This window comes from Cygnus atratus, chromosome 20 (genome assembly GCF_013377495.2).
Source record: "Cygnus atratus isolate AKBS03 ecotype Queensland, Australia chromosome 20, CAtr_DNAZoo_HiC_assembly, whole genome shotgun sequence".
NCBI classification, from domain to species: Eukaryota; Metazoa; Chordata; class Aves; order Anseriformes; family Anatidae; genus Cygnus; species Cygnus atratus.
Window position 1 is genome coordinate 5033871 of NC_066381.1, and position 23194 is coordinate 5057064.

Here is a 23194-nt window from a genome sequence, read left to right on the forward strand (position 1 = left end):
GAATCCCACTGCTCGCAGCCAGCACACAGCAAACACACCAAGAGGTTTTGGCCCCCCGACTGTAAGCACCACCACTAAAAGCTGCGAGCACCGGTTGCTGTCTTCAAGGCACCACCATTTCACGTTTAACAGGCAAACCCACTCAGAAGAGTGGCACATTGAAAACTGGCACTCCTGTCCCTCCCAGACACGCTTCTCGGGGATGTTCAGATCACATTCACAGGTTTGGATGGTTACAAGCAAGCCTGCGTTGTGCTGCCACAGCAGACAATGCCTGATTCAATGTCTGTCTCTTCCTTTCCCCAAGGCAATGCATCACAATTGTTTTTTAGGCTAACGACCACCTGAGCCTCTGCAATAAAATCACATGAGACAACCCCACACACCATCCTGCGCTGCGAGTTTCCTCCTCAAAGGGAGGAAAAAACAAACAGGAAACACCAGCTAGCACACAGCCTGGCCCATGTGCTCCTATACACTACAAAAACAAGTACCCAAGCCCCAAATACACCCCCAAAAGCCAGCTTGCGATGGTCTATTTATAAACTACAGGGGCAGAAAGTGCTTCAGAGCCTCACCCACAAAGCTCCATCTGCCCCTCTCTCCTGCTCAGACTGACAGCACACCAGATACGCCCTGCTCTCGCATTAGAAAGGTGCTGAGCTACAGCCTCAGGTGCTGAGCAGCATCAAGACCTCACCTCAGCTAGGATGGGAGCACAAAGCCTCAGGACTAGCACCCGTGAGAAAACCAGTTACCATGGTCTGACCTTCCCATTCTCTCTCAAGCTCGTCTTTTCTACCTTTTGGTCTTTAGGCCTAACTAAAACTTTTCCACTGCCAAAGGCATTTCAGAGATGCTAGAAACTAAAAAATTAAAGAAAAAGAAAAACACACGCTATGGAAAAGTAGAACACTTGCTCACATAACCCTAAAGAGAAAGCAGATAAAGCAGAACAGAACTGTTACCTGCCAAAGCCTGGTTCACTTTGCTGGGTTTGGACATCTTGACCGGCAGGCTGGGGGCGCTGGAAAGAGAGCAGAAACACAGAGACATCAACCAGCACAGCTCAACCACTGGACACACCAGCACCAATCCACCACCCCCAGGCCCTGGGTATATCAACGGGCTCTAATTGCCCAGATGAGCCTCATCTGGGACCCCCCACCCACACGTCCTTCACCCACTGGTCCAGCTGCTGTATTTAAGGAGCCCGCCCCTGGCCAGAGCTAGGGGAGTTTATTTCTCTGCAGCCCTGTCCTGAGCACAATGGGTCTGTGCTATGTGCAGGTCCCTGGTGTGAGTGTGCAGCCAGGAGCTACCAGAACAGAGCAAATAACCTTAAACCTTCCTGGTGACTTGCTCTGTCAGCCTGTTATGATGGCCAGAAGAAAAAACACTCCCCAAAGCTCAAACCCTGATGCTGCGTGAGATGTTGCAGCTGTGGGGACCGGAGGAAGCAAGCTGCACCACCCAACAGCTTTCCACGTGGGGAAACCGAGGCAGAGAAAGCTCGAGCCAAGCACTTGAGCACGTGCAGCTGGTCCTCGAGCAGAACCGAGTCCTGACGCTCACTGTCCGTCCACAGGGTTACTGCAAGATGTAGGAAGGAGGGAGGAAGGGCTGAAAGAGATTTGGAAGAGTTTGGTACCCTTCTTCCCTTGGAAATCAATGCAGACCCTGTAACATCCCTTTCAGGTTCCTAACTTGCTCTGATGGTGTTTCCCAGAGCTGGCAGCTCACGCCTACCAGCTGCAGTTACTTCCCAGTGCCCTCAGATGACCACCTCCAGACTCCCCACGCCAGCCCCAGTTACGCCAACCCCGGCCAGCTTCGTAGGACAACAGGTCGCCAAGCTCCCAAATGCCACCCGCTGTCTCTGAGAACCTAGCCCTCTCCAGAAGCTGCCGCCGTGCCCAAAACAGCCCCAAGGACAGCGGTAGGTCCCTCTCCTCGGCCTCCCGAGGTTCAGCAGCGACACATCCCCAGGTCCCCATCTACCTGCCGCCGCTCGGAGCAGGTCCCTGCGCAGGCGCCGAGCTCCTGAAGAAGGCAGCACCCCGGGCTTGGCGCTGCTCTGACAGCCTGGCCGCATGAGACTGGGGCCTCCAGACCTTTAAGAGGTCCTCTGGGCTGCGGAGGTTTCCCTTCCCTCTCTCAAAGGCTGTGGTTTCCCCTCGCTTGCCCCTAATTTTGCAACGTTTTCAAATGATGCAACGGGCTGTTCTCACCGCAGCCCGGTTCGAACCCCGCTGGCAAATCTTCCCCTCGCTTTTGGGGGGCTTTGAAGCAGGCGCCGTGTCCCCTCTTTGCGACCTTTTTCTTCCCTGATTCAGCTTTTCATCGCTCTTTCCCATGGATTTTTTTCTCCCCTCCGTTTTCCCTCCTGCTGTGCTCCCCCCAGCAGAAGCACCGCGGGGTCTGGGCACCCCCAGCCCAGACACCGAAGAGTTTGTGCTTTGCTGTCACCCCCCCCAGTTGCAGCAGCCACCGGGGGCGCCTTCGTTTCCCCTTCCCCACGGAAAAGAAAGCAAAGCAAACACAGCAGAGCAGGGACAGGGCTGAATCCTCAGTGGGGGATTCACCCAGGGGCGCACGGAAGGGCTGGAGCGCAGGGATTTACGACGCAGGACCCAAATCCTTTTTATTCCACGTGGCTCAGCAGCAGCTCAGCGAGCGAGGCCGCAGGACGTGCTAACCCATCCGCTCGGCGCTGCGGGAACGCCTCGGCCGGGCTGCCACGTGCTGCCATTTCTCTTACACCCGCAGAAACCCCTGGTGAAACCGAGGGAAACTCACGCTGCTCCGCGGTGCCTCGGCCGCCTCGCTGCCCCAGGAGGTTCGAAGCCGCAGCGCGTGGGAGGAAGAAGCATCGTCACGCCGCAGAAGGGGCAGAAATGCTCCTCCGGGCCCGAAGAGGGTTTTTTTGGAGGAAGGGGAAGAGGTAACAAAGGGTATTGCCACGGCAGTCTCACACGTGCGGTGCCTTGCACCTGAGCAGCCTCGCCAGCGGCACGAGCTGCCTGCAAGTAGTCCATCGGCTTAGACCCGAGGTGCTCCGGCACCGCCACGGCTTTTTGGGAGCGGTGCCGCCGATTTGTAGGCTCGGCTATGGGGGCAGCGGCCCCGGCAGGCTGGGGAGGGCTCTGGTAGGGGAGGTTGGGAGAGCAGCGATGCCAGAACAAGCGCTGCAACGCAGAGAGGGGCTGGGTGTCCACCACCACATCAGCTCCCACCACCTCTGCTGCCCACAGATGAAATTCCACCCGGCGGTACCTGTGACACCGAGCCAAATGTTCCAGCTGAGCTTGTAGCACCTGGAAGTCAGCGCCTGAAATCTCGGATTTTCTGCCGGTACCGACTCCTCCCCGGGCTGATTTCGTCCTGCCATGCCCTGCAGGCCCTGCTCGCCCCCTTGCTCAGTGCCGTAGGTACCAGGGGGTCGTGGGCTGTGAAGAAAGGGGCGCAAAGCAAGGCACCGTCCTCACAGATCCGGTGAGAAATTCCTGGTGAAGTTAGTTTGCCGTCAGTGGATCCCATAAGCAAAGCGTGGCAACTTCTTGCTTTCCCAGACGTTCAGGTGCTGCGGCACCGGTGAGGTGGCACTCGGTGGCCAGATCCGAGCTGAACAGCCCCATACGTGATTTCCTCACGGGGCAGGAACAGAAAAGTCCGTATCAACTCTCTCCCTTCCCAACAGAGCCCGTTCTTCCTTCTCTCCCCCACAAAAGCCGCATTTTCCTGCGCCCCGGTGCCTTTGTACCCTCTGAACAAGCAGCCAACGCTTCCCCCAGGTCCCGCCCTGCCTCAGATTCGCACACGTGTGCCCAGGGGTCTAACCCCTTCCATGGAAAACCTCCTGGGATGCTAACAGCGGCCACACAAGAGCTTCTCCCCTCCCTTCGTTTTGAAGACATCAGGACCTAGACCAAGTCCCCCCCCCCGGGACCTTTTCTTGCGCTGCACTCAGCGGTGTCGATCCACGGGGCTCGCTCCCGGCACCAGGACAAGGAGTGACAAAGGGGTGGGGACAAGTCACAATGGGCCTGGCGAGGGCTGGGGGTGGCAGAGACCCCCTCGGTCTGCTGGAGCCGAGCAGCCTGCTGTTCTGCTGGTGGGCAAGAAGAGCTGAAGGGGGAGGAGGAGGAGGAGGAGGAGGAGGACGAAGGGGAGGAAACACCCTGCCTGGGGTCTGGTCACTTGGGTGCATCTCCTGATCCGACAGCGTGCTGAGCACACGGGAGATGCGGGGCTGCGGCACTTCCAAAAGAGCACCCTAACACTACAAAGCTTCCCTCCCCAGCCCCAAGACCCCCCTCCCAATGCTTTTCAATAAAATTTCCCCAACCCGAGCCCCCTGCCTTATCTGCAGGCAGGAGCTGGACGGGCACCCACGGCCACGTGAGCCCAGAGCAGCCAAGAGAGCTACCGCAGGGACTCTCCTGGCTGGGGCACGAATTTATTCCCCCCCAAACCGCCTCCTGCAGCTTTCCTTGCCCTTGTGCCAAGCAGGACACCCCTCAGCAGCGCCCTTCTCTGCAAGGAGCCCCCTTGGGGGGGGGGGGAGCTGGGCGGCACCCGGAGATGGCCGGAGCGCGGGGAGCCGCACGCAGCGGGGCGCTGCTCGCTGCTGCGGGCACGGCCCCCACCGCGGCACACTCCGTCTGCGGCTCTCAGCGCGGCCCGTGGAGGAGGCCGGGTTCATTATCTGCCTTTAACGCACGGGAGGCAACCAAGGCACCAAGAGGCAAAACAACCTGCCCACGTTTACTTAATATTCTTGGCTCCGCTGCTAACGTATTAACGTCTGGTTAGGCCTCGGCTCGCTCCAGGCGACGCTCGTCTCTGGGTTTCGCAGACTTTGACCCCCGTGAGAGCAGGGGGAATTGACGCCGCAGCTTGCGGTGCCCGAGCTCCACCCTCTCGCACCCCTGCACCCGTGCCCCAGCCCGCAGCAAGCGGGAAACGCTTCCCGGTGCTGCCACGGCTCAGACATGCCCGTGCCGCCTGCCCCGGGGGCTATGCCCGCCCGCACCTTGGGAATAACTGTCACAGCCACCCAGGGAGGCAGGCAGCTTCCCAGGAGGAACTACACCTCCTTCTGAGCCCTGCAGGAGCGAGGTTTTCTTCTGTGCTGCCATTTTCTGCCGTGCTTCCTCCCGAACTGGGTGTATTTAACCGGGCGTGTGTAACTGCCCTGTCTTTCAGGTTCCAGTAGCATTTGAGCCGCCAGGAACAGCTCAGCTGCAGCGAGGCAGGGGCTGGGGCAGCCCTGCGATGACGAGCAGCTCCGTAACGGCCAGCAGCCTGCCAGGGGTGCTGCGGGGCACGCACAGCACAACCTGTATCAGACGCTGGAGAATCCCCATCCAACCCCGCTGCTCCCTTCCCCACAGCCCAGGCCTTGCTCTGTCACTCCCACTCGTTCCGTCGATGAACACTTGCGTGAGCTGCGGCGAGGGCCGAGGAGCAGCGGCAGCAGCTCAGTGCCACGAGGCTCCTGTGCAGGCGTTCTTCCAGACCACAAGTCATCCATCTCTTCTCGGAGCCCCGGGGCTGGAAAGGGGCTAGCTGCCATTTCGCTGCCATTTCCAGGCAGCTGGAGGTGCTGGCAGCCAGAGAGCCGCTTCCAGGGCCAGCCCGCGCAGCCCCGAGGCCACGGGACGAGGTTTTGTCCCCGCACGGGGCTCCCGCCGCTGGGATGTGGCCCCGCTGCCAGCTCTGCGCCCGAGCGCCGACCGCAGGACCTGCACGTCCCAGCCAGGAGCAACCCCAGCAAAGCTGCAGGCTGGACACAGACACAAACCCTTCCTGGGGTAATTAGCGCAGGATAATTAGCACCTCGCCTCCATAGCCACAAAGCTCCCCATGCAGCGAGGAGCAATGGGAGAGGAACGAAGCACCCCAAGGAGCACAGCCGAGGGGGAAAGGCAGGGAACCTAGTGGATACAATAACTCCGGAATGTTCCGGGCTTTGGAATTAAATGAAACACATTGTTAGGGCGTGCTACTCAGGTTTCCCCTAATTCACAGAAATGAGGGTATTTTCTGCTGGAAAACGGCTCCACGAGCCTGGGAACGTAACCCCAGCCAAGAGCAATCACACCGGCCCCGCAGTATTCCCAGCTCACGGCATGGAAAGAAAGGGGAAGAGCCATCTCGAGCTGGCGCCGAGTCCCCTCCACGTACTGGAACGGCACTGGAAGACAGAGATCATCCCCCCCCATGCATTTGTCTGGCAGGGGAAAGGACAGAGCCCGCGGGAAGGTAACGCTGCAGGACTCCAGCTCCCCGCTCAGCACCCAGCGGGGCACCACAGCGTCTTATCGGCTCCAGCCAGAGCCTAGCAGGGCAACCACAGCAGCATTTTGCTCTTGTTTTGGCCAGCTCTTCCCACCCCAAGAGTTACTCTGCAAGCCACACGGGTGTTTATGCTCTGGCGACAGACGCTGGCCCCAGGCAGGGTGACGGCACCGCGCACCAACCCTGCAAGAAGCGGAGTTTGGCAGCTGCTGCGGGAGGCAGCAAGAGCCCTGCTGGGTGCTGAGCTCCGGTTCTGCGCCCCGTCCAAAGGTGAGGGGAGCAGAGAAACACCGCGGATGCACGAGATGCCACGCGCAGTCACCAGGTGCAAAGGGAGCACCGTGAGAAAGAAGAGCAAGGCGCGGGAAGTCGCTGTATTCAGATCACCCCCGAGAGGGAAAGGCCTGCCATGCGCTGAGAACACCGCCTGAAGATCAGACGCAGAGAGGTACAGCATGGCTGGGAGCTCTGCGGGTCACCTGGTCCAACGCCCTGGCCAAGCACGGCCGCCCGGGGCTTCTTGCACAGGTCCTGTCCTTGGCTTTTGAAGATCTCCAAGGAGAGAGACTCATCAAGGGAGCACGACTTCAGCCTTGCTTAAGATACAAACGAGGTTCAAAATAAACTTGTGCCGCGTGCAATTAGCGGAATGAGCTTCCACCGCCCTTCTGATCCCTTATCTGTGCATCTCCTTGGGCTGGCTTGGACAGGTAAATCAACCCTGACAAGCTTGCCTCTAGTTTCTCAGATGCTCAGTGTTGCAGGGCCTGACTTATTTCTAGCAAAGCGCGTGCACTGCTCTACACCCTGACGGTGGTTTACAACCAGAGCCCCCTTACTGCGGCCTCAGGTTGACGTGACTGTAGCTGGGAGATGCTCGGCGCACGCGTTATCACCGGCTCTTGGGAATAAGACAGACCCCAAAAGCCTTGAGCTAGAAAAAGCCCTGCGTGCAGAAAGAGTTAAGACGGAAAACCTCTTCGTGAATATCCTGCTTGGTTTGGGTTACAGAGGCCGCCCCTACCAGGTGGAGGGAAGGGCCACTTCGCAAAGGAGACGCTGACAGCCCCGGCTGGAGCTGCTGCCCCCGGGGTAACCCACCGCAGCCCCCCCAAGCAGCCCACACAGAGGAGAGGAGCGGGGCCGCAGGGTGAGCCCAGGAGATGTCGCTTTTCTTTTAGCTCGGAGCACCCAAAGGCCCGAGGAGAACCGAAGCCCTGCCTCCCACAGCAGCACGGCGCAGACACAGCCCTCCTTCGGCTCCAGCCGCTTGCCAGCAGGAGCTAAAATCCTGTGCTGCGAGATGCGTGCATGCTTCAGGGCCTCTAGTGTGGCAGCGAAGCCCCACAGCACCCTTGTCCCCTCTTTGTTCTCATTAGAGACATCAAACGTGGACTTCCTAATTGTGTCAGAGAACGTGGGAGGTCTCGGCCACGTGCAGTGAGTCCTGCAGGGCCTCCTTGAGGGGGAAGAGCTCTGAACAGGGCACTTTTCCACTCCACATTTGCCGTGCATTTTGAATTAAATAGGAACGTTCACAAATCCCCTTTTCATTTGCTCGGTCTCCCCTCAAAATTGCTTTCAGACGAACAGAAGTGCTACCAACCACCTGCATTTCCTCTAGCATCTCCACCTGACTACTTCTCCCAGCGGCTCGGGGGACTTTCACGGCTGACAGGGAATAATTTTGAGTGGGAGAAGAGAGAAAGCAGAGGGGAAGCCTCCTCATCCATCGGACACAAAGGCACGAAGATCTCCCTCGTAGGGAGAAGACCCTTGTGCGGTCCCCTGGGAGAGAGAGGCTCCTAAACGAAGACCTGAGCACAGCGGGGCTCTTGGGCACGCAGGCAGCATTTAAAGGCGAACTGGGGGCTGTACCTGACTCCGTTCGGTGCAGACAGTCCTGTGCTGGGGCCCCCAGCTTGAGGCAAAGCCCAGGTGCTCTGTGCGTTGAGTCTCGGCGTCGACCTCGCCGCCGACAAAGTCGGTTTGTTGTAGGGCACAAAGCCCACGCCGGAAGAACTCGCGGACGTCGTCCTGCCGGAAACCTGATGCGTGGCGGAGGAGTTGGGGAAGTTTGTCCCGGAGTGCCGGGACCCGCGTGGTGATGGGGCCAGTCCCCCCGTTGAGCCAGCACTGCTGGCAAGAGCAACCCACCCCCGCGTGGCCGGGGGCCGAGGCGGACGTCACCGGGTACGGGGAGTCCAAGCGCCGCTGCACGCTGCGGCGGAACCTCGTGGTCTTGTTGGTCTGGACCTGGGCCACCAGGTCGACGTCGTAGTTGTAGCCGAAGGGCGCGAGATCGACCCGCTGGTGGTTGGTGGCACGGGCCTGCTCCAGGACCTCGCAGACGCTCATCTCGTAGGGGGACCAGCCGCCTTCGTCGTTCTGCCACTCCCAGACGATGCCCTGCCCGGCCGCCGAGCTCCCGGGGAAGAGGTGCCTGCGGACCGCCCGCATCGTCCCTGGGGGGAGAGGGGAAAGTCAGCGTGAGCGGAGAACTCAGGGGGAATCTCCTTCCGTGACCCGTTCCTACACAGGGCTGCGGTGGCTAACTGGAGGCACGAATGGACTTTCTCGCCCCGGCACGGGATGAGCTCGGAGAAACGCGACGCCTCCGAGCCCTCTGTCCCTCGGCCAGATCTGACCGCGGGCTGGCAGCGGGTTCAAACGCTGCAGGGAGGAAGGGAGGGAAGGGGAGAGGATCCGGACCCCGACACACCCAAGCACAACGGCGCAGCAATCACAGATGCTTCGCTGACGTTAAAAAAAAAAATTAAAAAAAATCAGGCTGAGGCACAGATCTGGTAAAAAACCTCCCACAGCCTTGACAACAGAGTAACTATAGAGACGTGACACCGTCAGCGAGCGCTCTGCAGAAACACTTGAGGGGCTGAACGCCTACCTCCCGCTGCTGTGCAAGGGTCTGGGGAGTGGGTGAAGTCCCACACGGGCAGGACACGGACGTCAGAGCGGGGAAGGACAGGGCCAGCTTCTCCAGGCTCCCGCCTGCCGGGCGATAGAGCAGGAGCAGGGAGGAAAAGGCAGCAAAGTGATCTGGAAGCTGCAGAGAGCAGCTGTTCACACAAAGGACGAGGAATGAAAGCAGACACGCTGCTGTCGCGAGGCTGCTCTACGGCAGCAGCACGAGCTCGAAACCCCCTGGAAGCCTGGCTCTCCGGGGTGACTTCGCGCTCGGCTGCTCTATAAAAGCAGAGGGCAGCAGGAGGAGGAGGTGAGCCGCCCAGCAGGACAGGAGCCCTCACCTCTGCAAAACCAGGTCCCTGCAGCGGGGGCAAAACTGCTCCTGCTGGGAAAATCCTCGGCAGCCCCTCTGCGCGGCGAGGAGCAGGGACACCACGGGGCAAGGCTGGGGACGCAGGAATGCGGGGAGTCTTCAGGCCGAAGGAGGAGCTCGGAGAAGAAGAGCACCAGGAGGGGCAAAACAAAAACAAAGCCCCTGAAGCTGTCATGAGGGCTATGACCCTGAACTCCAGGAATGGAGGTGACAGAGGGCACACCTCCAAACGAGTATCTGCACCTCAGCCCCGCAGAGAGCGGCCCCAGGACGCTGCCCGTGGCCCTGTGCGACTCCGCGCTGCCTGCCCCTGATTGCTGCCCGTGCCGGGGCTCTGCCTGGCTGAACGCTGGCTCGAGTCCCTCTGCCTCACGCCGTGCTCATCTCCACCCTCACCTGCAGGCTGAACGCTGAGAGCTCAGCCCCAGGGCCCAAAGACTCGCGTGGGACGAGACCTCGCTCCGGCAGAAGTCGGGGCGGAAGGTGCCAGCGGACCCGAGCCGACCTTCCCCAGGCAGCAACCGGCGCTTTACAGGGGAAAGCAGAGAGCACGGCCAAGGGCAAACTCGAGCAACAAGTGCTCCGAGCCGGCAAACGAGGCCTGCCAAGTGTTGGAGACGCACTAACCACCGGGTGCCCAGATCCGCGGCCTCGCCAGGCACAGCACGCCGGGGGAGTGCTGAGCAGGGGGAAGTCTGAGGGTGATGTGGGCTGGAAGTAGGGCAGCGAGAACAGCGCTGCATTTCGAGGTGAGTGCTGGGAACCAGCTCCCAGCGGAGAGGAGACCACCACGGGTAAAGCAAGGCGTCGGAAGGCCCGGCAGGATCCACGGGTGGGAGATCAGCCAGGCAGTCCCTGCCCCGCTGGCCCGTCAGAAGCCAAGAGCAGCACGGGGACCTGTAACTTTTAAGATCTCCAAACAGCAGCGGGAAGAGGAGCCGCGAGGAGTCCACAACGAGAGCGGAGGCACGTGCTTCTCGGAAAACGTCCCCCTTCCCCCGGGCTGCCAGGGAAGCTGGCATTCCTCTCCCGGGTGGGCAAACAGCTGTGGCGAGGGGACAGCTCCCGCTGCTGCCTCACCTCGCTTCCAGCTAATCTGCCCAGAGCAGCAGCTGAAGGCTAATCCTGCCCCCGAGACCCCCCTGCGCAGCTGTCGCTCCCCGTCGGTGGGACGCGGCCCCGTTAACACTGCCTTCCTGTTATTCTCCCTGGCTTCCTTTGAAGAGCCCGTTTGTCTGTCTAGTAGCTAATGAGCAGAAGACAACAGCCTCTTTTTTTGTTTTTTCGCTCTGTTTAAAGATTTTTCATGGGGATGTTTCCTGCAGGGATTCTTTTCTCCAGCACATGACAAAGGTCAGCTGGCTGCTCGCTCGGGAAGGTTCGTGTTTAAGGCAGGGCCCTGCAGAGAGAAAAGGCTTTGCTTAGAACTGGGCCATAAAACGGGGATATGAGAGCACTTTCAACAGCCACGCTGAAGAGCACGTAGGAACAGTTGTGCACGGAGGGGAGCTCACAGACCTGGCCGCTCTGCTCAGCATCCCTCCGAACCGGTGGGGACCCCTGCGGGGGAGCTGGGCAGTACAATCGGCCCGTTTGTTACTGAAGTCTGCCGCAGATCTCGTCCGAGGAAAGAGGAGGTCACGTCATCCAGCACCATTTCCAAATCCACACTGTGCCGCCCCCCAGACTAAATCCAAACCATCCCCCAGCGGCCAACGCTGCTAGATGTTTTGAGATCTTTCTCAAGGGACTGAAAAGGTGCGGGACGTTTGTAGAGAGACAGCTGCAGCCACGAGGAAGGACGAGGATGTCCCTTTCGCACCGGGACACCTCTTCCAGCCGCCCAGGCTGAGATCTCAGCCTCACCAAGCCGGGCTGTGTCCTGGAGGATCGCTGCCCAGGTGCTGGATGGAGCACCAGCTGCAAGGTTCCTTCACCAGGCTGGCATTAAGAACGCAAGGAACAGCCGCTGGCGTCAGTTCTCGTGACCCACGCTGTGTTACTGGAAGCCCCAGCCCTAGCAGGGCTTCCAGGCCATGCCGAGCCAGAGCTGCCAGCACACTCACCTGAAAGAGCTCCTCACCCAGCACTGTCCTAGGAAAAAACTAACCTCGAGGTCACTGGTAAGCACTGAAGTTCCAACAAAAACACGGATGCAGCTGCGATGAGCACTCGCCACTCCAACCACTTCCCTTTCCTGCAGGAACTGCCCGATCCTGCAGTTGATTCAAGATACCGCTCGCTTCTTGCCTCAGTTGGCAAGAAGCCCGCGCGCTGCCAACCTCTAAAGCTTGGTGGGGGGTTTGGGCAGCGCGGTAAAAAGCTGGCTGCGTCCTGGGGTGATGGGAGGGGAGCTGGCAAAAGGGGGAAAAACTGATGCACGGAGAATTTTCCGTTGGTTTGGGGTGCATAACGCGGAATCTTCCTGGATTTTCAGGAGATGAGAGCATGCACTCTGTCCCTGCTTCCTAAGCTACAGCTGCTCGGCACAGCCGGAGCAAAAGAGGACAGGAGTCACCTCGGCACGTTCTCAGCCTCAGTGACCCCAAGAGAGTCAAGACGAAAGTGAAAATTAGGCCTTAGACCTGCGATTAGGACCAACCCACCCCCGCCTCCCCGGGAGGAAGCGAGCAAGCCTGGGACCGCAGCGGGGGGGGGGGGTGGGGGGTGGAAATATTCTGCGGCAGCATCGCGGCGGCGTGCGGGGGCTGCAGGCTTTCGCGGAGCAGCTTGCGCAGGGCGGCGTGCCAAGGTAAAGCAGCTGGCACTCCCACCGCAGGGGGAACAAGGGACGCAGGCGGGAGGGTCGGAGTCGCAGAAAGGCCTTTTTGTGCCGGTGGTCTTCGACGGATGCCGGGGGCGGAAGAAAGTTGCCAGCTCTGAGGCGTCTGGCTCCCGAGCTCTGGGCTCCAAAGGTCTTGGCGATGAGGCTCCTCGGGAAGTCACCTCCGCCTGCCCGGCACAGCCCCGCGGATTCCCAACGCCAATTTGCTCACGTGCTGGGTGGCAGGCAGCACCAGGAGAGCAGCAGACGTGCCAGCCAGCAAGTTACCACCTGCAGCAGCGGCAGAGCTTCGCAGGGCTCTCCTGCCCCACCTCTCTCCGAGCACGCGAGCAGCCCTGCCGAAATCCCGGCGCGGGAGGGGAGCTCCCTTACCTGTGTCCTGTCGGAACTGCGTCAGGCTCGGGATGTCGATGACGTAGGGGGCCAAGACGGCATCCGCGTGTCCCAACGGGATGCTGCTGACGAGGCCCGACCCCGAACGCCGGCCCTTCTGCTGAGAGGCCTGGAAAACCTGCTCGATGTAGCTGCACACGTTGCCTCGGTACGGCCTCCACCGGCCGAATTCGTCCTGCCATTCCCACACCGCCACTGCCGGGGTGCTGCCGTGCCCCGGGACGGAGGCGGGGGTTCCGGACGGCCCGGCCACGCTGCTTCCTGCTCCCTGAGCCGCTGCCATGGTCCTTCCTCGGGTCTGGGCACACAGCAGCTGCGCTGGCTGGCTTTACACCATCTTCTTCTGGGGGATCTGCAGCAAGAAAGAGCACAGGGAGCTGAGAGCGATGCCCCAAATCCACCCCGCCCTGAACCCAAGCCACACAAGCCGTTTACGAGGGAAGCGAGCTGAGCCTTTCACAGAAGACGCGTACTGTGCGTTTAGGAGAGCACAGAGGAGTGGATCAGCCTCAAAACCCTCCGGTCGAGGGCAAACGAGGTACCACCACCTACACCACGCCAATGCCAGCAACTTCTTTTGCTGATTCGGAGCGAGGGCTCTTTGGAAGGACTCTGCTTCCGCCCCCAGACACCACACCAGAGCTGCTGCAGACCTGCCTAAAGGCAGCTGCTGATCGGTATCGATGTAGCTGTAAGCCCTGACCCGAGTTCGGATGCCCAGCAGCCAGGAGCCAAGGCGAGAGGCTGCCCTGCACCGCTGCCTGCCCGTGCTCGGAGCCCGTCCTGGCAGCCGCACGCTCCGAGCCCCGCCAGGAGCCCAGCGCTCGCGCACGGCCGTGCCTCGGTTACGCAAGCAGCTCCAGAAGCTCTCTGTGCTGATCTGAACTCTGGGAACACAATGCCAGCTCCACCCCAGCTTCTGAGGGGTTTTCATCCAGGATCAGTCCCTTGGTTCCTCCTGTGCAGCGCTACAGGTGCGCACAAAGCCAGGAGCCGATCCTTTATGCAGAGCCCGAGAGCCTGCAAGGCACAGGAAGACAAACATTAAGCTCCTCCGTCTGGGACAGGGACGGATATGGAAGCACCAGGAGGAACAAAAGGCACAAGGAACAGCCTGCGCCACCGAGGGCGGTGATTCAGCAGGTCACCAAGACTGCGGCACACCTACCTGCAGCTTCTGGGGGTGGAGAACCAGGGTCAGTCCGCTCAATCCACTGAGAGAGGATTTGGGGAAGAACAGAGAGAGGGGTAGGAGCCTTAAGACGTCCAGATAAAGACGCAGAGGACAGAGACTAAACCCTAACGACTAACCCTAACTCAGAGCAGGCACGGGATGCAGACACCAAAGACCACCACCACTCTTCGCCCCCGGGGGATATAAAAAAGCAGCCCCAAAGCCATCGCATGGCGTCACCCACCGCCACGGGGACACGCGGGTCGTTCAGGGACCCTGGGCAGAACGGGGACACGTCCGTCCCGGTGCCTGGACGCCAGGCAGACCACTTGGAGCGCCCTGCGGCGGTGCTCGCGAGCAGCTGGGCACGAGAGCAGGAGCGTGGACGAACGAAACTCATCCCGCTGTAAAAACCAAGTCACCTTCTCCCCCCTAAGGTCTCGCGCCGTTGACTGCCCGCTTCGGTCCTGCCAGCCGACGGGGAGCTGTGAGCTTCCTTCCCGTCGCACGGAGAAGCCGAGGTCCCCCGAGAGGCGGCTAAGGCAGTGGGTGGCTTCCACTGGAGGATGCCATCTGCACGGGGAACGGCAGCCCTGCCGGATGGGGGAAGATCCCACGCTCCGCGGAGCGTCCCATCCATCACGCTCACGGGGCTCGCTGGCTTAAAAAAAAAAAAAGAAACAGGATAAAGAGAGCAAAGAACAGACACGCCCACACGTCTGCATCTGTCAGAGGAAAGCAACGCTTCCTCCAGGAATTCGCTGCCGATTGATTCGTCGGAGCCGCTCTGAGGTTTTCGCACCACACCCCCAGCTCGACCGGGGTTGGGGACGAACGGCTCGGGGTCACCACACGAGTCCCCGCGCGCTGTGACCCATCCTTTATCTTTTTTTTCTTTTTCTTTTTGCCGTCGGGCGTTCTCACCCCGCCCCCCCGCCGTGCACGCAGAGGGCTATCTCGCTGCTCAGAGCGACAAATTTAAACGCGAGGTGTCAAAGCCGACACCTGCCTCCGCCCGTGCGGTCGATGGCGGGTTTCACACCAGCACATCCACGCTCCACCTGGAGCGGCGTGCGTCAGAGCAGGGCTCGGGGCTGCCTGTCCCGCCCGCCGCCCCGAGCCCCCAGGAGCTCCCTATTTACGAGGGGGAGAAGTTCGCCAACGCCACTTTCCCCCGAAGCTGGCGCCAAATGCTCACCTGCGGAGCCCACAGCCGCGAGCGGAGCGAGGTGTTTTTTTTTTTTTTTAGGGAGTCGGCAGCTTGTTTTCCTTCCTTCCTGAGGCACGGCGGCAGGAAACGGAGAGGAGAGGACAGCCAGCACGCAGAAGGGCACCGAAAGCCACCTCCCTCACGCCCCGCCTCGTGCAGAGAAGGGGGCAGGTGCCACAAGTCCCTTCTCCTCCCCTGGGCCGGCGGCGACGCTCTGAATCCGGAGCCACGCAGGCAAACCCGACCCCACGCAGCGAAGGCACCTGCCTGGCCGCGCGCGAGCCCTGAGAGCTGCTTCCGAGCACGCCGGGCTCCGACAGCCACTTCCCCGTCAGAAAGGCCAAATATTTCCTGCGCCGGGGCTGCTGGGGCGCAGGAGGAGCCAGGGGCACGTCCCAGCCGCCCGCCCCCGGGTGCTGCACGAGCTGCAGCTGCCCACAGCCACCAGGAAGGCGGGGGGGGGGGGGGGCAGGACACGAGTCCTTGAGCTGGGGCAAACACCAGCGAGAAGAGGCCTCGAGTTGCATTTCCTTCCCCGCAACACCAACTCAGCGAGGCGCAAAAACACTAAAAGCGGAGTTGCTGTACTTTTTTCTGTGCCCCCCCCCCCCCCCCGGGGGGCTGCACTAAGGCGGAGGGGGCTCGGGGCGCTGTGCTAACGCAGCCTGGAGGCGGCTGCCAGGGCTGGGGCCACGGCACGCAGCTGACTTGCCTGGCGCCACATTTGGGACGCTCGCGGCGGCCACCGCGTCCCTCCGACCCCACCTGCCTGCTGCCCCAGCTCCTTCCTGGCTCAGTCCCGGGGGGGCACCAGCAGCCCCGGGGGCACCGCGTGCACGTACCGGGCCCCTCGGAGCGACGCCTCCCCCGGGAAGGCAGAAGTCACACCGACTGCTAAGGGCGACGCTTGCTCAGCGAGCGCTCCCGGCTCCAATCATAAATCCCACGGGACTTTTATTTAAGCCCCAAACGAAACCAAAATCCGACAGCCGAAGACTTAAATACCCCGCCGACCGCCCCCCGCTTAGGCGGCGATTTGTAACTGGGGTCCGTTCGCTTTGACCTGGAGCTCCAGCACAAACGCTGCAGCGCTTGCCCCCGAGGCTTCAGCTGGGGACTTCTCACCCAAGAACGGGGCGCCTTTCAGTCGTTCCCCACGGCCGAATTCGCTCCCCCCACCTCCAGCCCCAGCCGAACACACCGAGAAAGGCAGAGGAGGAGCAGGTGGGGGCGAGGGGGATTAAAGCATCCGGGAGACAACTGTAATTCTCAATCCTCCGTCCTCAAACGGAAATGTAGTTTGCTTTAAATGCAGGATCTTAAAATTCACGAGCCTCAAATGATTTCTGAAAACCCCAAGTCCACTTGTAAGCTCCTGAACCGGAATTGCCAACGCTGTTAGAAACCGAAGCGATACGTGAGCTTGTGCCACAGCTGGAAAAAAGCCCTCGAGCTGGGCTGCGGTTGCAAAACGCATTTTAAAAGTCACCAGATTGGTAAAACTGACTTCTCAGCGGGCTGCTCAGAAAAGGGGGTGCCCGGGGGGGGGATTTGTTAGGGGCCTCTAACACCAGGTGAAGGACGGGACTGGAAGGGCCGCAGGGAGCCCACGGCGAACTCTGACTACACGGGGACAAGAACCCGCAACACACGGGGAGGCAGCGGGGCTGAACGAGCCTGGGACCCCACAGCCCCGTGCCACCGTAACCCCAAAAGGAGCCCGGGCAGCACCCCTGTGCCCCCCGCTCACACGCACACCCCCAGCACCAACACAACAGCCGGCAGCAACCCGGGAGGGAGAGGGGAGGTCGCTGCCAAGACCCCGGCCACGCAGACGGACCCGACGGACGACCCCGTGGATAGCCGCGGTGCCCGGGTTAACAGCCGAACACAGGGGAGAAGTAAAACCCGACCGCCCAAACCCGGACTCCGTCCGCTCAAAACAAGCCCCGAGAACAGCCCCTGAGAGAGGAACCACGCTCGGCTCACCCCTCGCTCGCTCCAGCGTCCTCCTGGGGTGCGGGGCAGGGGATCGCGGATCACAGAGAGACTTTATTTGGGGGGGGGGGGGGGGGGGGGACACGATCCTGAGCTTCAGCCAGCACCCAGCGCACTCACCCACCGGTCTCACGGGCCGAAAGCCTGCCCGGTGCCCCTGCGGGGGGATGCCCCGGCGGCACAGCACCCGCAGCACCCCGAGGCCGGCAGCTTCTCTCCTGCCCCGGTCGTGTCCTGGCAGGACGAGCACCACGCACCCGCCGGCGGGGCCTGGGCTGGCCTGGAGGGCTCCGGCTGGACGTGGCAGGGCACGAAGGCAGCGGCGACCAGCGGGACGGCTCAGGGCGCTTCCCCGGGGGGCACCCAGCACCCTCCTGGGGGGGGGGGACCCAGCACCCCCGGGGGGCACCCAGCACCCCCCCGGGAGACCGAGAGCCAAGGCAGCTGCCCCTCGCTGGGGCTCCCTCTCAGCCCCCCTGCCCCCAAACCAACCGGGCAAGCGGCGGGGGAAGCAGAAATGCCAATTAAAGGGTCGTTTTTGAAAAAAAAAAAATATTTTTTTTTAAAAGGGAAACGGCGCCAGGGCGGCTCTGGGGGAGCTGCTCCCCGCAGCCAACGGGGCGCTGCCCGTCCCGGCCCACCAAGGCCCCAGGGACACACGAGCGGCCTGGGCCCGGTCCCCACGACCCCAAACCCGGTGCCCAGCCCCCAGCCCCGCTCCCCCCGGCCCCAAACCCTGCCCCAAACCCGGTCCCGGGCCGCACCGGAGGCTCGGGCCCAGCAACGGCGGGGCCCAGGGGAGCCGTCTGCCGGCCGGGCAGGGCTGGAGCCCCCCGCCCGCCTCCTGCCGCCGGCCCCGAGCCCGCTGAGGCCACGACCGGGGCCAGGACCGGGGCCGGGCCCGCCGCCCCCCCCGCCCCTCACCGTGGCTCCCGGCGGCTCCCGGCGCTGCCGCTTCCCGGCCGGCGGCTCTGGCACTGCGCGTGCGCGGCGCGGGGCCCGCTGGGAGATGTAGTGCGGGGGCGGGGCGGGAGGCGGGGAGGGGAGGGGCCGTGGGGGAGAGGGGAGGGGCCGTGGGGTGGGAGGGGGGAGAAAGGGGGGGGCGATAAGGGGGGGCGATAAGGGGGGGCGATAAGGGGGGGCGATAAGGGACTGATGCGAGGTGTGTGTGTGTGCGCGCGACATGGTGTGAGTGTGATGGGTGTGTAAAATAGTGCTGGTAGGGGGCAAGTGTGTAAAACAGTGTGTGATGTGGGGGGGTGTAAAATAATGGGTGCTATGGGGGTGTGTAAAATAGTGTGTGATATGGGGTGATGTAAAATAGTTTGTTCTATGGGGGGTGTAAAATAGTGTGTGCTAAGGGGGGATGTAAATAAAATACTGTGTGTGATACGGGGGGGTGTGGTACAGGGTGAGTGTGTGTGTAAAATAGCATGTGATATGGTGTGTGTGTGTAAAATAGCGTGTGGTGTGAGTGTGGTGCAGTGTGAGAGTGCGGAATAGTGTGTGGTGCAGGGTGTGTACAATAGCGTGTGATATGGTGTGCATGTGGTACAGGATGAGTGTGTAAAATAGTCTGTGATATGGGGGGTGTGCATGTGTAAAATTGTGATGCATGCGTAAAATTGCGATGTGGTGTGAGCGTGGTACAGGGTGAGCATGATGAGTGTGAGTTTTTAAAACTGTGTGATACAGTGTGCATGTGTGCTATGGTGTGTGTGTAAAATAGTGTGTGGTGTGTGTGTGATACAGTGTGTGCACGGTACAGGATGAGTGGGTAAAGTAGTGTGTGATAATGGTGTGTGTGTGACGTGTTGTGTGTAAAACAGTGTGTGACGTGTGTGTATAAAATAGTGTGTGATATGTGGTGTGTGTGGTACAGAATGAGTGCGTAAAATAGTGTGTGCGATGCGGTGTGGGGGGGCTGATTGCAGGTTAACTTCCCCACGGGACAAACCCGAAGTGAGGGGAGTCAGGGAGAAATTCCAGCCGTGTGGGCCTGCTGCGGCCTGCTGAGGAGCGGGGCCCTTCCCAAACCCTGCAGGCGCTGTGAGCGCTTCTCACTGCCACCCAGTGTGCCACCTAGTGCTGCATGGCCCCCCTCAGCGCCCCTGTCCCCTCAGCGCCCCTGTCCCCTCAGCACCAGTGTCCCCACAGCAGCGGGATGCTGGTGCAGGCCTGAGGCAGGCGGCATGCAGGCCATCCCATTTCTGTGCCCCATGGGTTCGTGCACCAGGGGAGGCAGCGCCCACCACCGTCTGCCTTCCCCGCACCCTATTTTAGGGCTCCGCTCCTAAATCCCCAACGCCAGCCGGTCTGAGCTGTGCAGCCTGCGGGTGGGGTGCTGCGAGCTGTGACTGCCCTGCGCAGCGCCGGCAGCGCTACACCAGGAGCAGGCTGCTGTGCTCCGTGGGCTGGTGGATGCAGGTGGGAAGTCACCCGGTCCCCACGGCCACAGAGATAAGAGGTTGATATAGAGATGTGGAAAAGATCCTTTAAGATCATCAAGTCCAACCATCGATGCTGGACCCTGTCCCTCAGTGCCCCGTCCATGCGTCTCTTCAGTACCTCCTGGCATGGGGATGCCATCGCTTCGCCGGGCAGTGTGACCACCTTCTCCAGGAAGAAATTCTTCCTAATATCCAATCTAAACCTCCCCTGGTGCAACTTGAGGCCGTCTGGGACTAGATTCACATAGGGTCCGGCTGCCAGGGGCCCGATATCCTACCCAGAGAGGTAACCTCATGAGAGGGGACGCAGAACAGTGAAGGACTCACATCTACTCCCACAGGCTGTAGCATGGACACTGGGATCACCGATGGGTGCTCCAGGGCACCTTTGTGGGTCTTGCCCTGCACTGTGCAGGGAAAAGAGAAGAAGCTCTCGCCCTCGCTGCTGTCACCAGTGGAAGCACATCCAGCGGTGTTTGGGCACCCCGATGACACAGCAAAATGCTCGGACAGACAGCGGCCCAGCAGCCGCTCGCATTGAGCACCTTGCTGTGCCCACCCAGAAGGGACCCAGCTCCCCGTTTCCCACCCCTGAGGCCATCGGAACCTGTCAGCGGGGCGTCCTTGGGCTGCTCCTTCTCTCCGAAGTGGGTTCCCCGGGCAAACAAAGGCCGTTTTGTGCAGGGCTGGGTTGCTCTCCCTCAGCTCCACCTCGCTGCAGCCCTGCGCCAGTGCCGAGGCTCCCTGGGGGCTGCAGCCTCCCTTCCTTCTGCCCTCCACAAATGTGTTAAAATTAAACACAACCGTCAGCTGGTGCACAGGCTGGCCAGAGATGCTCTCGTACTGGTTTCGCCTTCCTCCACGAAGGTGGGTAGAAGGGCTGCTTTCCTCTGGGGACAGCGAAGGGCTGTGGGGAGAGGGAGCAGGAGCAGCGGTGGATGGATTCCAACACCTCACAGAGCTCCTGGGTCGCTGGGACCAACGGGGTTTGGCTTCCCGCTCCCTAGGGAGCCCCCATCCCCGGCGGTGCCAGCAGCCCCCAGATCCTGTGCAGGGAGACGGAGGGAGGCAGCAGGAGGAGAGGCAGCAGCAGGGCAGGGTGGGCAGGAGGGGTGTCGCGTCCCCTCTTCTTGAGCACCAGCAGGTCTCGCAGCCATCAGCCAGCTCGTGCTGTCCCTTCCTTCCCCATCCTGCTGCCGGCAAAGCCTCCTCTCAGCTGAATTCTCCCCAAAATGCAGATGACAGCAGGAAGCAAGCTCCTGAAAGCCTGCTGGTGCAGCTCAGCAAGCAGCAGGGTAAGCCTGCAGCTCATCAGCACCCAGCCCGTGGCTCACACCTCCCCGAGGAACAGACCAGCCCCAACCTTTTCTCCCCTCAGCCAAAATACACATGGGGTTTGGCCAGCTCACTGCCGAGGGAAGCCTTTTTTCTCCCCATACCCCTGCAGATTTGCGAAAATCCTGGACAGGGAGGGGAGCATCTTCAGGCTGCCCAAACGGAGGCTTTGCTTCGCGGTGCCCCCGGGCTGGATGCGGATCGCTTGTGACAGCGACCATCCATAGCTCGGGGCTCTGGCAGGCAGCCAGGGTGCCTGAAAGTTTTTCAAAGTTTGGGCAAAACAGACCAAAAAGGCACCTTTGAAACTAGCATTTATGAGCAGACTAATTATAACTTTGCCGCTGCTGGGGAATAAAAAGTCAATGCCTACTTGCTAATTACTGCAACACCAGAAGGAATATCGGCAGGTGGGTAACGGCGCAGTCACCAGTGGTTGTCACTGCTTTGTACCGAGGTGAAGCACAAACGTTTTGGGGCACGGGCTTCCTGCAGACCCACAAAGAAGGGCAGCGAGGCACCCGCTGCCTGCACTGAAAGCCGGAGCAGAAATCGTGCTGGTTGTGGCTTCAGCTTGTCCAAAGCCAAAGGCAGACCAGGGTCCCCAAATCACTGGGGGGGGCTTAAGAATCCGCAAGAAAACCCAGCACGTTTTTGCGGTCCTTTTCAGTTGCCTTCAAGAGTGTTGAGACTTTCGATGGGCTTTTTCTTGCAGCAGCGATGGTTGAACAAGCTTCCATTTAAAATAACGCGGGATGCCCCCATGGCCATCAGCTCCATCGGTCTCCAAGAGGGGAGCTGGGATCCACGGGTGTGCAGCGCCGTGAGGCTGGCCCTGGCTGGAAGCTCATGGAGATGACCCAGACATGAAGCACCTGAGGGGGGGGGGAAAGGTTTCCCCTGGATGGGAGACAGGGTAACACCACCACCCCAAATCTGGTGATTTTTGGAGAGCCCGGAAAAACCTTCCTTGACTTCGCCCTTGGGAAAGAGGAGCGCAGGTGCCACCGATGTCTTGTGCGGCGAGCAGAGGCTGGGGGCCAGCAGGGGACCTGCTGGGGATGCCCAGGGGCACACGGGGAGCGCTGTGGGTTTGGGACCTGTGTCTTGCCCGCACAAACAGGCCCGATCCAGGCATTGCGGGGTGCCAGCAGGATTGGGACTGTGTCCTCGCTGCCTTCCCCGTGATGAAGGCCTTGCTGCCTTCTCCAAAATGGGGCAGGAAAGCGGGGAGGGGGAAGCGAGGAACCCAGATGCCCTCCACCCGCTCCCGGAGGCATTCAGCCGGCTCTCAGCGCCAGCCTGAAACCCGAGCCAGTCCCACCCCATCCCGCCTCGCTCATCGTCCCCTCTTCCTCTCCTCTCTCTGCTTTTTCTCGTCCTCCTCTTCCTCTCCTCCCTCGTCATCCTCCCTCCCCGGGCCGTCTCCCCCAGGAGGGGATGGGCAGCCCCACAATGGGGCGACGTGGGCACCTTCCAACCCCACAACCGTGAGCCTTCCTCTGCCAGCAGCAGCATCCAACCCCCGGGTGGCACGGGATGACAGGCTGGAGCTGCTCTGTCGATGGACGAGATTCTTTTTCTCTTCCTTCTTTTTATTTTTTTGTCATTTTCTAAAAAAATTTGCACCTGCCCCCGCGCTGAAAGAAAAGCTTCCTGCCTTATCCCCACTGCCTCCTGCCTGGGATAAAGGCAACATTCATTTCATCAATTATTTTTTATTTTTGTTAACTAACCAGCCAGCAATTTTCTTGACTTCAGAAGAGAATCTTTATTTCTGGGATTTAATATATCCCTTTTTATACTGCAAAGAAAATATCGAACAGGTATGTAGATTGATGACACTACTTTTGGAAGAGGGTTGGTCCAGTAGCAAATGTGTCTCTTCTGGTCCGACGGAAGGAGTTTTTGTGGTTTATTTGCTGGGATCTGCAGGGAAAGTGGGGATTTACCTTGATGGGGACAGCTGGGGCTGCGGCTCGCATTTCGGTGGTTAATGACTGCCAGGGCACGGGGGTAGCTGGAGCCGGAGGAAGGGTGGATATGGGATGGATGCAGGGTGGATATGAAGTGGATGCAGGATGGATGAGGGATGGATGTGGGATGGGATGCAGGATGCATGCGGGATGGATGTGGGATGGGTGTGGGGTGGATGTGGGGTGGGTATGGGGTGGATGCTTGCCCACAGCAGGGCTGGTGCAGGCGGCATGCCGAGGGGCTGCTGGCCCACAGCAGCGTGCCGGCTGTC

At 60.7% G+C, this 23194-nt stretch overlaps 1 protein-coding gene across 3 annotated transcripts in view; it reads right to left on the bottom strand.

Annotated features, from left to right (window-relative positions):
- Positions 1 to 18177, bottom strand: part of DTX2 (deltex E3 ubiquitin ligase 2) — a 34030-nt gene extending 15853 nt beyond the window's left edge. For all 3 annotated transcript variants that reach the window (XM_035559149.2, XM_035559148.2, XM_035559147.2), the window contains exons 1-5: positions 18086 to 18177; positions 12759 to 13131; positions 8461 to 8768; positions 8182 to 8351; positions 969 to 1027 (exon numbers count right to left, since the gene is read on the bottom strand). In XM_035559149.2, coding sequence (XP_035415042.1) covers positions 969 to 1027; positions 8182 to 8351; positions 8461 to 8768; positions 12759 to 13062 — 841 coding nt within the window. In that variant the 5' untranslated portion in view covers positions 13063 to 13131; positions 18086 to 18177. The remainder of the gene's footprint in view (positions 1 to 968; positions 1028 to 8181; positions 8352 to 8460; positions 8769 to 12758; positions 13132 to 18085) is intronic.
- Positions 18178 to 23194: the final 5017 nt, after the last annotated feature.